At 48.0% G+C, this 14,473-nt stretch overlaps 1 protein-coding gene across 3 annotated transcripts in view; it reads right to left on the bottom strand.

Annotated features, from left to right (window-relative positions):
• Positions 1–11,572: 11,572 nt before the first annotated feature.
• The window catches only part of PRICKLE2 (prickle planar cell polarity protein 2), a 108,423-nt gene continuing 105,522 nt past the window's right edge, over positions 11,573–14,473 (bottom strand). For all 3 annotated transcript variants that reach the window (XM_064453558.1, XM_064453559.1, XM_064453561.1), the window contains one exon: positions 11,573–14,344. In XM_064453558.1, the coding sequence (XP_064309628.1) occupies positions 13,476–14,344 (869 nt within the window). In that variant the 3' untranslated portion in view covers positions 11,573–13,475. The remainder of the gene's footprint in view (positions 14,345–14,473) is intronic.

Below are 14,473 nucleotides of genomic sequence, written 5' to 3'. Positions count from 1 at the left end.
ATACCAAATATAGCAAAACCCAGTGAATTCTCCTGATATGTTTTCACTCTCGTAAGAAACAGGATGGGATGGGGAAGATATGATCATCTCTCTCCCTAGTGGTATCAGTAAATACCACACATATCAGAGTAAACCTTTGACATTTTTCCAACAGTGTGAAATTTGCTTGAAGATGTCGGAAAATGAGTTATAGATGTGAAAGCAAGGTTTGGAATATGAATGCAAACACATTAACCCTAAAACCGGTGTAATTTGCTTTCCCCGACTCCTGGCGCATGGAGCTGGAGGGGCCGTGGGGGAGAGCTCCCACCACGGCAGCAGAGTCTGGGGGTGAGGAGGATGTGAGCTATGAGACAGAAGTGCCTTTTGGCTCTTGAATAGTGATGAGAGGCTAAATCCTGCCCAGTGATCCTCAGGGATGCACCCCGGCGCTGAGGTGGGCCATCACCCGCTCTAGCAGGTGCCTGGGTGGTGTGAGGGGTATTCCTGCCCAAGGTTGGGGTGTAAACCTCTCCCATGGCAGCACAGCCCCCAGGGAGAGCTGCCCAGCAGCTTGCACATGAAAAATACCCTTTTCACTTAGCTGGGAAGACAAAATCCCTCAGGGGTTACTGCAGTGCGGTTACCCACCTGCAAAAGAGTTTGGGAAAGGTGAGGGTTGGGGATTTGAGGTGGCACTGCTGGCAGGGCTGAGTCTCTGACCTAGAAGTTCAGGTCAGGACTCTCATATGGCTTATAATGAAGCTGGTTTTATTTTTTTTTACTGCAAAAGCTCTCCAGCAGGTTTTCAGATGCTTCTCCTTCCACTATGCCACAGTTGAAAGGTGCACTAGTTTAATGGTGTTGGATTTTCCATGCTTGTGTTTGGGGTCTTTCACGTCCTGCCAGTGAAATCCAGTCCTGGTACAGTGAGCCTGTCTGAGGGCAGCACGCCCCGCTCCAACCCCTTCAGCCTCCTCCATGGATGGGTGCAGGGCATCAGTGAGCAGCAGTAGCAGAGCAAAAACACGAGAGACAGAAGAAATGTTGTGCATTTTAAGGAACAGACTAATTTTAATCTGGAGGAATTGTTGTGACAGTTTCACTATTCAAAGCGGTTTCTATGCCTCTTATTAATTTCTTCTGCATTATCCTCTTGCCCCCTTGGAGATGTCCAAGACAGAACTTGATTGCAACTGCTGCTTGTGAGTGTGGTGTGGTTCCTCATGAGCCATTAGGAGTGCAGCATCCGCTGGAGTTGCCATGGAGATGCCAAGGCTGATTGTAAGCCAGGTTAACCACTCCTGCCGCTGCTGCCGCAGAGCACTGCTCATCTGTCCTCAGGGGCACGGGCTGCTTGGAGAGATGGTCGTTGAAATCAAAGCGTGAACCAGGTGCTGGGTGGCTTGAGAGGGACCCGTGCACCAGAGTGCTGAAGCTGTTGGGAGCAATAGAGATGAACCCTGAACTATGTCTGCAAATGAAGATGGGCTAACAGGAGGAGTTCACCATGCCAAATCTCTGTCCCAAATATCCTGGGTCCAGTCCTTTGTGGGTGCTCTCAGGTTGGCCTCGCTGACCTGGCCAAGAGCTGCTCCAAGTGAGCTGCGGCCATCACTGGGTATTTATGCCCCCGTCAGAGGAGGAGATGGCTCTTTCTGGGGTCATGTTGTACCATTGAGAAATCTGGCCTTTCAAAATTTGGCAAGCACTGTGTACCTTGAAGTACAGCATTAGCATAAATTAGCTGAGAACACATTTATCTGTGGCAGAGTGAAGGTTGCTGTTTGGCAGCGGGTGGCTTGCTGTTATGCAACAGATATTCTGTCTTCACTTAATAAACATCTATCAGATAAAAAGGTGATGCTGTTGACACGCAGCTCATCTATTCTTAGATTTGGCATTTGGGAACATGGTTTCACTGCCCAGATCTGACAGGAAGCATGTGCCATTTCACAGGCAGGAACGTTCTTCCCTGTTAATAAATTTTGACTCTGATTTAAATGCAAGATGAGCATACGTCCTCTCTGCCCTGGCTGAAGGCTGCAGCGGGTGCTCAGCCACTGCCTGCATTTTGTATGCTTAGCCTTGCCCCAAAAAACCAGTCTTTTTGCATCCAGTGCTGCTCTGGGGTGTGGAGAGCCCTCTTCTCTCAGAGTCCAATTTCAGGAGGCCCATCAGACCGGCGGGGCACTGACTGGGCCCTATCTGCTCTATGGAAACCATTACTTTATATATATCCTACTTTATATATATATATAAATACATATATATATCTCCTACTTTATATATATATATAAATATATATATATCTCCTACTTTATAGATATCCTACTCTGACACCACGATCGTCTCCCTCAAAATACAAAGTTAGTGAGGTTCTTATAGATCTCAGTCATCGAGTGAAGGTCAAGAATACTTCTTTTTTTTCTTCTTTAGAGAGCAGTAATGGGAAAAAATATTACCAGATATGGAAACAGGGTCAGAAAGCTGCGGATAAATGGGACAGAGCATCAAATGAAGAGACAGGAGACCTAATTATGGGATTGAAGCTAACGGATGAAACAGGCAAAAATCTCACAGGAACTTGTATCTCCTTGTATTTTTGCAAGAACTGGAAATGCTCTTTCCTCTTCTCACCTGAGCCTTTTAGAAATCAGTACATTTTTGGCTGAAGGTTGGAGACAAGGACCAAATGGCTTTGGCATTAAACAGCACATTTCAGTTGTCCAAGAACAGCTGGAGAGGTGTTTGTGTTTCCCTCATTGTATTCAGGATTGGACAGCTGACCTTGGAAATGTGGGCGAAGTCAAGGGAAACGGTTGAGCTTTTTGTCCCACTTTCTCAAACTGCAGTTTGTAATCACTGCCGCCGCATGTCCAATAGTACTTTCTACCATCTACCCACTTCATGTGCTTAATTTAGAAGGACAAGATTAGGTAGTACCGAGATATTATATCACGATTGCAGCGGTCAATTCATCCTAGCTGCTTGCCCTGCCTGGGTGGGATGGGCCATGTTTTGCAAAGTCTTACTTCCACGCCCAGGAGCGGGCAGTCACGTTTCTGCTCAAGTGCTTGCCCATCCCAAAGTTCAAACTTGCTTGTCCAAATGGCATTTGGCAGGACAGATGGGTCAGCCAGCCATAAAACTCAGAAATTCAGGCCACTGAGAGACTGAAATACAGCAACCCACAATCTGAGGGACGAAACTGGGAATCAGGTTAAGGTTGTGTTGAGCAAATGTCTCTGTGCCTCGTGCTGTGCTCGGGGAGAAAAATAAGGACTGTCTGCTCTGCAGGTGGGCAGAGGGCTTGGGATGCTGCTGGGCAGCATACTGCTGCTGGCTGGCAATTCGTTTTCTTAGTCCTTTGCTGGGAAAGTAACGGTAACGCATCAATGAGAAGAAAACATTAGTTTGCGGGTATGTAGTCCACTCCCACTGTTCATGAGGCTCTTCCTTTCCCAAGGCACTATGCATAAATAACGGTATGAAAATGAAGCCAATGTGGTTATCTGGGCTATTAGACAGAAGCACATTGGGAGCTGATTTAGATCTGCATATTCTGCCTATAGTTTAATGTAGTGGGTATTGGAGAAATTACCTCTCTGGAAGACCACATGCGCCGGTGGGGAGAGGGTATCACACCAGTCCTGGGATATGCTTATCTTTAGGAAGGAGTGCTGTGGAATCTTGCTCCACGTTGTTGAAACTTGATTACTGCCTTATCATTCAGAGCTTGAGGGATATATTCCTGCTGTTATTATAATATGTTATTTCCTCACAGTTCCTCATATAAATGATAGAGGCTGTGGTGCCGGACTCCATATGTGTGTGTGCAGGAGAGGGTGAGCCTTGTGCTTGCCTCTGTAAATGAAAATCCATCTGCTTTCCATGCTGGAGGTGGATGCTCAGTGCAGAGCAAGGGCTGCTTGCTTTGGCTTTTGCAGTGAGCAATGGTCAGTGAAGGGGTACAAGCTGCATACACCAGGAATGGGAAAATTGCAGTAACTGTTTGAGGACAGAGATGTGGCTCCTCTGGCAGGCCCCTGGATCCTAAAGCTGCCGAAAACAGCAGCGCAGGATCTCCAGGAGAATCCCTCTGTTTCTGCAGCAGTGCTTGTTGCTGGTTCTGTGAGGAGGGGACAAAGGTGGAAAGAAACCAGAGCAGTGCTGGGGTGCTCACACCACCCAGCTATTCCTGGCCCACAAGCCGGGAGCCCCAGCAGCCTGCTCCCACCGCCTCGCAGGGGGACACCGGCCCCAGGCCAGACCCTTAAACCATCTTATTTATTCCCAGCAAATCCAGGGACCTGAGCCCCACTTTGATGCAAAGAGGCAGGGAACCTGCTGGTGGTGCTGGGGGAGATCCCAAGCACTGCCAGCACATCCCAGTCCTCCCAGTCCTCGGCAGAGTGCAGAGCAGGGGGCAGAGCTGGAGGTGTGTTTTTGGTTGGTGGTTGTGCTAAAACTATTCAGTCTTTAGCTGCTTCATGGTTGAGAAATGGATGAGTGGGGATTTATTGGGAGAACTTGTTGCCTTCTCTGCCAAGAGCAGAGTGACAACCCCTCTCACGGGGACCCAGGGGAGCACCGTGAGCTCTCCGGCAGGTTGTTAAAAAAATAATTTTCATTCAGAAGCAGAAATCCTGCTGCTGAGAAAGACTGCTTCACATGAGCAGATTTGGGCTTGTTAACCCACGTTTTCCACTTCCAGCCAGCTCAAGTCCCACGGCGGACGTTCTACTTGCCGAAAGATGGACCCAGGCCACATGAAGGGAAAAGTGTTCCTGTGGAAATCAGCCCTTTTTGTTTTTACCATGAACAAAACCTCAGACCCTTGGAGTCCACGTGTGCAGGGACAATGGCAGGGTTTTCCCTCTGGAGAGAGGACTTACCTCCTGGAGAGGACCCCATGCCCAAGCACTTGGTGCTTACAACATCCCTGCAAGTGTTTCTTCGTGGAGCCTCGCTTGCTGCCTCCAAGCCTTAGCACAAGCTTCTGCTTAATTTTTTTATTATTTTTGCCCATTCCTTAGCTTGTTTCATTCCTCATCCCGGTTTTCTCCTGTACGTGTGATTGTATCCAATACTGCCCACTGCCCAGTTACGGAGAACTGGAGTATTGCATTGAATTATATGATTTTAAAACTTTGTCAGCTGGGAAAAAAATTACATTACATATGGAAGGAAAATAAAAATTAAAACTTAATTGAAAGGAAAAATGGTTTTGAACAATTTTCATTTTACTCTTCATGTCTTTAAACTGCCTCAATATTCTAGCAATAATTTTGGGTTGTTTTGACCTGAAAGAATCAAAGTGTTTCTTTTCTGACAAGGCTGACAGATGCTTTGACTGATGCTAGCTAAAGTCAGGTCTTTCAGTCTAAGAAATGTTACAACATCATTTGCATACAAACAGGGACCTAGACAAGCACTTGAAAATTTCTTGCACTTGCAAATCCTGACACTTGAGACAAATAAAACGAATTTTACTCCCTGAGCCCAGCAGATGCTCAGTAATAATGACGTTCTCGTCAACATTAGTTTGAAACTCTAAATTATGAAAGTGATACTGGGAGATTTTTGCCTTTTTTCCCATCCCGACAGGCTCTCCCAACACTCTCTCAGCTGTTAACAAGCAAGGAGCATTAAAGGCAGCGGTCTCTGGGCTGCAGTAAAGCCTCCGTGGGAGCGATGCTTGTTTGCTCCAGTTCTCTGTGCATCCAAAATCAACTTCCTCTCTTTGTATTTTTTGTTCATAAATATGCAAAGATTTGCTGCTTCTGAGCAAAACCCTCCACCATCACAACTGAGCCAGGTGGTGGTCAGGCATGCTTACTCCCATCATTGCAAATTCCCAAATAAACTGCTGGAAGCCCATGTGTCAGGAGAGGAGGCTGCGGAACAGGGCAAGCGCCTCCTGCGGGAGATGCTCTGCTGCCCCTGTCCCGGGGGGCTGCCCGCTGCGCTGCTGTGTACCCAGCGCGGGGCAGAGCTTCTTCCCCTTCCTTTTCCCTTTTCTTCTTTCCCTTTTTTCCTTTTCCTCTTTTTCCTTTCCCTTTCCCTGCCAGCGAAGCCCCTCCAGTTTGGGGCACCTCCAGAGGGGCTCACCAAGGGCCCTCCCCCGCTCGCAGACATTGCCGTGCCAGGGCCCCTGACATTGCATCTGCTGGCTCGAAATCTTGCAGGTTTTGACCCAAACCACAAAGATTTTGCAGCAGCTCTGCCCAGCTCCCCTTTTCTCCCCTGTAGCCATGTGAACAGTGCGCAGTATGATACGCAAATATTTCACTCAGCATTTTAAAACTGTTTTTACAAGACTCTATGAATTTAGTAAAACTTCTTCAATATTCATAAACTGCTCACCAGCCACATGAGCTGATGAAGGACAGAGCAGGCTGGGGGAGGGACTTAATTATTTTGAAGAATCATCACATAATTTATTCAACAACCCTAATCTGTCCAGCTGTATTTACTGTCCTGGGCCAAGAGCTCCAGAAGCTGCTGCCCCCCCAACTCTGACCAGAAATTTCGCTGTTTGGACTTTTGGCAGTGAGTCGAGGTGAGACCTGACCCAGGTGGATGGGGCATGAGCAGGGGGGTGCTCATCTGGAAGCATCCAGCCCGAAGGCAAAAAACCCCTCCACTGTTCCAGTATATTAATGTCCTCTGCAACAAGCACTCTGTGGAGCTCCTGTGCATTGTGAATGAGCAGTAATAATTACAGAATTGCAGCGTCTCCAGATGTTTTGTATATGTTTCAGTCTTCATTTATTTGTTTTCTGTGCTGAGTTACTTGGGATACTGAAAATGTAAATAATGAATATGTGATGAGCAGCGAGAATGAATCTCTGCCCTGACTCACTCTTCCAAAAAAGCTAATTAAACCAAGTATCAAAATAAAAACTGCTTGAGTCTGCTCCAGCATCAGCCATAAAAGAGTACTCATGAGAAAATAATTGACAATTAAAGCCCAACTTACAGAAAAGAAGGAAAAAAATCTTGTGTACAGCTGAAGCGAGCTCTCCTGAGCAGCGAGGATCTAAGTGAGGGTTGTGTTGATGGGAAATGAGCTACAGCTGGGGCAGGGGCCTGAGCGTGCTTGCACCTAGGTGCCACTAAACTGGCTTAAACCCTGAACCAGAGCCACTGGTTTAAATTAGAGCCACTTTGGCAGCATCCCTGAACCGAGGTTTTTAAGCTCCTTGTCAGTAAAAACATCATTGTGGTGGAGGTTTGGCAATGGGGAAACTGAGACACGGAGCACAAGCAGGGCTGGCAGCTGAAGGGATCGCTGCAGCTGGGCTGGGGGCGGATTGCCAGGCTGGGTTTGTTAAAAATCAGGGCATGTACTAATATATACATTGCCTAATGTACACGTAGCCTGGCTCAAGGCCAGCTTTCTCCTGGGGGTGATGGTCATATGGGATCCCAGTCCAGAAGTCTGCATATTTGATTGTATGAACTATATGTGTGTGTGTATATATATACACACACATACACACACATATATACGTATGTTCATACTGTGATCTGATGTGTGCTTTTCAGAGTTTAGTGCTTTATTTAGACTGAATTAACTTGCTTCACAGAGCTTTGTTTATCCATTTTAATAAATCAGCTCTTTCAGCTAAATCTTGCTTTAAGAGGTGATCATATCCAGAGCCTCTAAGAGAGCAGCAGATATAAATATTTGCCTTTACAACAAAAAATCTCTCCTGAGAATGCCTCAGCAAATGACTGTGGGTTTGCCTAAAAGAGGGAAGCTGGTAATTTGCTAAGTAATTAATAAGAAGCTAAGAAGCAGAAAGGTGGAGCCATAGATACGGCATCTTTGGTCACAGAGCTAAGGGACACTGTTCCATGAGGTGGGTTAAGCCCGTGACCTGGCGTCCTCTGCTCCTCCCGGGTAAGGATGAAGCCTGGAGGCCGATGAAGCTGATGCCGGTAGCGTGGAGGGAGGCAGGTAGCACAACACCAGAGCCCAGGGGTGATGGACAGAGGCAGCAGACTCAAATAATTGAAACTTTCTCCCCCCACCCTCCCCTGAGGTCTGGACATGCATTCTTGGTCCTAGAAGTGACTATAATAGTGTCTTGCTGTCTAGAAATGAAGTGTCAGCATCTAGCAGTACCTGCCTGTAATAAAAGCTTTTTTAAATTATTATTTTCTCTCTCTTTCTTCTCCTCCTCTCTCTTTTATTCCCTTCCTCCTCTCTCTTTTATTCCCTTCCTCCTCTCTCTTTTTTACTTGTAAAATATTGAAATAGCTGTGGAAAATTGGACAGCCTTTCCTAAGGGAGATTCAGGCAGGTGCAAAGCAAAACTACCTGTACGGAGGGCCCTCTGGCTGCAGAGCTGCCAGCCTTCAGCTGGTCAGTGTTTGTCTGCAGCCAATTTAAGAAGGAACGAAAAGGTGCAATCTCACACTCAGAAAAGCAAAGGGAGCTGATCAAACCATGCTGATGTAACTCAGAAAATGGATACTAAAAGTCTCTGGGTTGGTGAACTCGTGTGCGGCGATGACAGGGTGGGAAAGGGTCAACTCTCGGCTGCAGTTGCTCTGGGTCTCTCGGCAGGGCGGCGGGCTTGGCAGTGCCTCACGGGAGGTGGAGGGGTGAAACCTGGCTAACAAGACTCCCCCTTCAGCGGCTGAATTAAGATCCAGTCCTTAAAAAAGAAAAAACCTTATTATTGGGTACAGTTTTTAAATGCACTGATATGTCATGACTTGTAGATGCTTTTGGAAATGTGACCTGGCTCTCTAGTGACTTGTTCATGGTCCTTAGCGTCCTTGGCCACCAACTCCCCTTTGTAATCAAACAGGAGCTGAATTCCTAAATAGTTTTAAGGATCTAGGTTGAAAATGTGTTGCATTAAGAAAAATTTCTTTAAAGCAATCTGAAATTGCTCTTAGCTAATGAGCTTCCCCTGTCCATGGAAGATGGTCATCTAACAGGTGGAAGATAAGCTCTGGGAGAATAAGGACAGCCTAGCTTTCAAGAATAGCATAATTGTATGTAAATGCAGGGAACAGGGATGCCTGAAAGTGCAAAGTTCATCAGATAACATGGCAGATCCCAGCCCAGAGGTCCTGATTAGCTGGAAGCCAGGCAGGGGGCTGGGGAGCGGGGGCAGCAGCAGCAGGGCATTGCCAGGTTTGGTGCTGCCGGCCCCACGCTACACAGGCGGGATGGTTTTGAGTGTATTAAACTGTGACATGAAATGATGCGTATTTTGCAGCAGCCCTCAGCCTTCGTTTAACTGCTATCATTAATTAAACCGCCACCCAGTGCTGCTGTCTTTAATCTGCACGTAGGCACCTTCACAAGCAACTGGGCTTTCAAAGCCACCGAGCACTTTGGGCTCGCGCGCACCCCGGCGGTGCAGGCTGCTCACACCCTTGCTTGCTCCCGCGAGCTTGGCAGCGGTTGTGTAGCCAGAGCCACTTGAGCATACTTACGGGATTAGCTGAGTATAACAGTTTCCAGATCAGGGTCCTTCTGATTATTTCTAACTTCATGCTTCCTATCTCTGTGGCTTTCTGCAGAGCCTCTGCTCATCTGACTGTAATTAATCTGCACAGGTTCAAGGCTGTGTGACTTTTGGCTTCCAAAAAAACAAGTCTCAATGTGCTGGAAGCTTCCCTGCACAGTTCCAGTGGCTTTTGGGCCAACGTGTTGCCTATGCTGGGGCATTTTGGGTGTTGCATGGGCCTTACTGAGTCCCCCCAAGCTTGCTGGGGGGAGTGGACATGAAGGACGCCGCGCTGCCGCCGCTGGCTGGGCCGCAGCCACACGCGCAATGCAGGCATTGGCTTTGCAACGGAGGTAAGAGCTGCCGAGGGGCTGTGTGCCTGCGTAGTCAGGAGCAGCTCGCAGGAGGCAATGCATGCTCCGAGCCCGGTTGCTAAAGGCAGCGTAACGCCCTGCCCCTCTCAAAGCCGTGGTCAGCATCGCATGGCTATGCTGGGATGGTGAGGGTTCTGCTGAAGCCAGCCTGTGCCCTGGGGCCACACTGGGTGGGCCTTGCTGAGGACTTTTTTTTTTTGGAAAAAAAATTTTATGGAAAAAAATTGTGGCAGCAATAGACCTGACCAGATGTTTTTAAAGCAACATTGACAGTGTGCCAGGCTGACTCCGGCAACACAGCTGTCCAGGGCACCAGCAAAAAGCTTCCCGCTCCCTCAGCCAAACAGCAACCCCAGCACTGTGCCCGGTTCCCCCCGGCCTGGGAAACTGGACCTGCTGACACTCATCCTGAGCTTCAGGTGGTGTCATCTGTTCTCAGACCTCGGTGACATGAAAGAAAATGGCTGCACGTGCCCCCCGCTCCCACGGGGCGCTGGCACCCGCACGCAGCGTGCACAGAGAGGTAAACCAGCGGGGCCAGATGGCAACGGAGCAAAATTTTACAGACGTGTAGCTCCATCCCTCAAGCTCAGTGGGTTTGTCAGAAATGGTTAATCATACTCCAAACGGGCTAAGGAAAAGGAAAAAAAAAATCATTTTTTAATTCATTATTTTTTAACTGTGTGTCTCAAAGTGTATGGGACTTCTGGAGCCTGTATGAAAAATAAAAAAGGTTTGGAAATTGCACTTTTATTGCTGAAATATGTACCGCCTCAATATTTGCCAACACTGTCTTTCTTACAAAATGTGATCTGAGACCTTTCTGTTGTGCCAGTTGAAGGGCCTGGTGGAGGGGAGCATCACCCAAGACACTCTTATGTGCCCAGTTTGTTGCCTGTGTGATTCCAGCATTGCATTAAAGCTGGGCCGCACATCAGTGCGATGCAGAGAGGCTCTCCAGCAAGAGCTGGATTTTGAAGAGCTGCTTCCAGCAGTGAGACCGCCCATGCATGGGGGCACTGGGCCCTGGATTTTGGTACAAAATTGCTCAGGAAAATGTGCTGCAATTCTGCTGCAAGGAGTCTTTAAAGCTTGTTATGTGACCCCTGGGGAGAGGCAGCGATCACTTAAAGGGGAAAGGCTGGGGATTAGTTTTCTACCATGTGCTGAGCGATTCAGGCTCCTGCTGTATAAAGAGCAGCTCAGCTCTACTGGAGCTGACAGACAACATTCATTGTGCTTTTAATCACTGACAATGAATTAAATTGTACATATTAAACACCAATTATATAGTAACCTGTAGTTACAGTGTCATATTTGTCACTGAAAGCAATACCCCTACCTGACTTACCGGGTCTGTTTTGGAAAACATGGAAAGATCTGTGATCTTTCTAAGAAAAAGGCTGTTATTTATAAATTACAGGTTGAAATCTCCTCCAGCGTAAGCTGGAGGCCCATGGGGGATTTTGACTGAGCTGTGCTGTCTAACACCAGGTGAAGACTTGGCTTTTTTAACACCAAAAATGGGTCCAGGTGGCCAACCCTGGGGAAGGCACACGGTGTGTGGAGATGCACCTCCATTGGGTTTCCCTGCCCACTGAAACCCCAACAGGGACAAGGCTGAGCTGGTTCTTGTGCTTTTATTGCAAGACCAGCTAAATAAAAACCACATTTTCTACTCACAATTAACCAACACTCCTTAAGAGCAAAAAAACATACACATGAGACTCTTCCCTTTGGATGAATACTTCCATTTATTCCAACTGGAAAAAACATTTCTTTTTAAATATACTTAAGTGTCATTTCTTTTTTTTTTTTCTGTTTTTCTTTTTAAAGGAATAATTATCACATTGTCCTTTACAAACAACAAAAAAATTCCTAGCAATAGTCTGTGGTATGGAGACATCCATCTTCAAGATTTTTCTGCATCTGCTGCTTTGAGTAGGCAACGGGGCGTCCCCACACACGCCTGGGGGGGGCCGGAGCTGGCCCTGCAGCGGGACCCTCCTCCCCGGGGTGGCAGCGGTGCAGGGGCACCCTGAGATGCTGGCAGCGCGCGGGGTGAGGGCGATGCAGCCAGTTAAGCCTCTCAGCCCTTCTACGGCTCAAAGCCCAGCTTTATCTTAACACCCTCAGGCGCTAACCCGCATCTTTGGGTGCCAAGAGCCCCTGTTGTAAACCTGCTCCTTCCCGGGAAGCACCGGGACAACCAGCATTAGCTTGCAACCCTCCGGCGGATCCGCCGGGACGTGCCGCGATGGCAGTACCCCAATGGTTTGAAGCACACAGAGAACAAACTCACATCCACCATAATACAATACAGCTGAGCCCTATTTATAGAACACTGCCACGGCGAGGCTGCTGTGGGGCTGTCCTAGCTCCGCAGGCAGGGGCTGAGCCCACCCAGGGGACGAGTGCCCCGGCCACAGACGGCCTCGGCGGGGTGAGGGCATCTCGCCAGGGAGGGATCAGGCCCGCGGGGAGCAGTTTGCAGTCGGTCTCTTACATGTTAGGCAGTAGGCAATATTGAGACTTCCACTTGGTAATGAACAGCAGTTAACATAACCTGGGAGACTAGAGCACCATAAGACAAGTCTATATTCAAAACAATGTCATGCTGACATCACACAATTGCACCATTTACACTTTTATTTACTCCAAATAATAGTTCAACATGTAGTAACTTCAGCGTTCTCTACAGAGGTGTAAAATTCCTTCTCTGGCTTTGGTCATTTACAATGTTGCAGACATTTGGTAGTTCTGTTCTTTCCTATTTAATAATAATAATAATAATTATAATAAAAAAGTCCCTTTTGCAGCTGTCAGGATTCCTGTATCTGACTGGTGGAGCATACCTGAAAATCACAGGCGTGAGCAGACTTCAAAATGCCACCGAGGCCTCGTCAAGATTTAATGAATCAGAAGATATTCGATTTATTTACCAGGAATGAAACAAACAAACAAACAGAAAAAAAGGGGTAAAAATGAATCAAAACAAATGACAACTCAAACTGTCGCTGATATACTCAAGAAATTTCATGATGAAATGGAAAAGGGGGGGTCCGAAGTACTGTTTGGTTAGCTCTGGCTGAAAACAATTCTGAATGTGCATGCATTTTCCCAGTGACTCCTAAGATAGAAATTCCTCTGATATTACAAAATACAAAAATATTTTCTCCAAACTCTCATTTACATTGCATTTACAACAATCACGGAAATAACTTAGGCTCCCACACTGTCCAAGAGAGACAAATTACTTATCAACATGGCTAATGGAAAAACAAAAATGTGGTGGAAAGCAAAAGCTACTGGCAAACTGATGCTGAGAGTCAACAGTGGTAATGAAAATGTACGGACAAACAGAACTCAAAAGGTTAGCAGATTTGGGAGAAAGAGGAAAAAACTACTGGGTAAATATTACAGGCTAAAGTGAACTTTTTTGTTTTTTTCTCCAAAGTAAGATGTGCAAAATATATTCACTGTGCCCAGGATTATGACTATTTATAGAAGCCAGCCTACAACCTCCTTACAAACCCCTACTCTTCGGGTCTTTTTTGTTACAATGAAAGCGCTTACATGATCTAAAACAGTGCAAGTTTGTGAGTTAATTTACATTCTCCCAAGGTGCCTGGCACGGATGCCATTAGGATATGATACAGTTTTTGCTCTTCTGTCTTTTCCGGCTGTGCAACTGTCCCCTGCCACCCAGCGTGGAAGACTTGGGCATGCTGTACGAGCCGTACTTGTGCAGGAGCTCCTCACTGGTCACGTACCGGAGGCGGGCCGGTTGGGGAATTGGCTCCCCAAGGAAATAGCCCTCGTTGTCAGACTCCGAAGAGGAGGAGCAGGTCGAACACCAGTCGTATTCGGCGAAGTAGGGCCCCCATCTCTCGCCCAAGTGGTTCTGCAAGGCAAGATCCGACACCGTCCGGGGACAGTGGCCGTAGACGTCCCTGCGGGGACCCTGCTCCACCGTCTCTCTGCAGCTCCTCTGGTGCATGAACTGGTCGTAGTCTTCCCTAGCCCGGAGCGAGGGTCTCTCCTTCAGCCGGCAGCACTGCTCGCTGGCCAGGTGCAGGGCGTTATCTGACCGGGAGCGTCGAGAGCGCCGGGGCCGGTGCGGGCGGTAATGCCGGTCATCATCCCGGAGGTTAGTTCGCCGACGCGTGCGCTCGCTCATAGGGGTGTGCCTCGAGCCCTCCTGTGCCCCCAGCTTGCCCCCGGGCACCCCGCTACCGTAGTCGAAGCTCTGGTGCATCCGCCCGTGCGACGGCCGCTCTCGGTACCCGAGGGGGCTGGCGAGGTTGTGCAGGTTCGGCTCCATGTCCTGGTACTGCGGCACCGACAGCAGGCTGCGGACGGACTCGGCACTTCGAAATTGCACGGAGGAGTTCAGAGTCCCCATGTTGCTCATCTTCTCCGAGATGTTCATGCCAGAGTCTTTGCTCAGGTCAGGCATCGAGAACCTGGAGAGATGCTCCTGGCGCTTGGCTCCACCGTCTGCAGAGAGGCCTTTGCAGGGAAAGGGGAAAGGAAGACAAAAAAGAAGAGTTAGGGAGGAGAATTTTCTATCAGCAGAGATGCAGGGAGAAGGCTGGGTTTGGCCTGAGACTTTTATTTTAAAAATAACTCAGTGGTTTA

Source organism: Phalacrocorax carbo, chromosome 6, assembly GCF_963921805.1.
Source record: "Phalacrocorax carbo chromosome 6, bPhaCar2.1, whole genome shotgun sequence".
Lineage (NCBI taxonomy): Eukaryota > Metazoa > Chordata > Aves > Suliformes > Phalacrocoracidae > Phalacrocorax > Phalacrocorax carbo.
The sequence above is the reverse complement of the archived record's forward strand: the minus strand, read 5'-3'. Positions and strand labels throughout refer to the sequence as shown.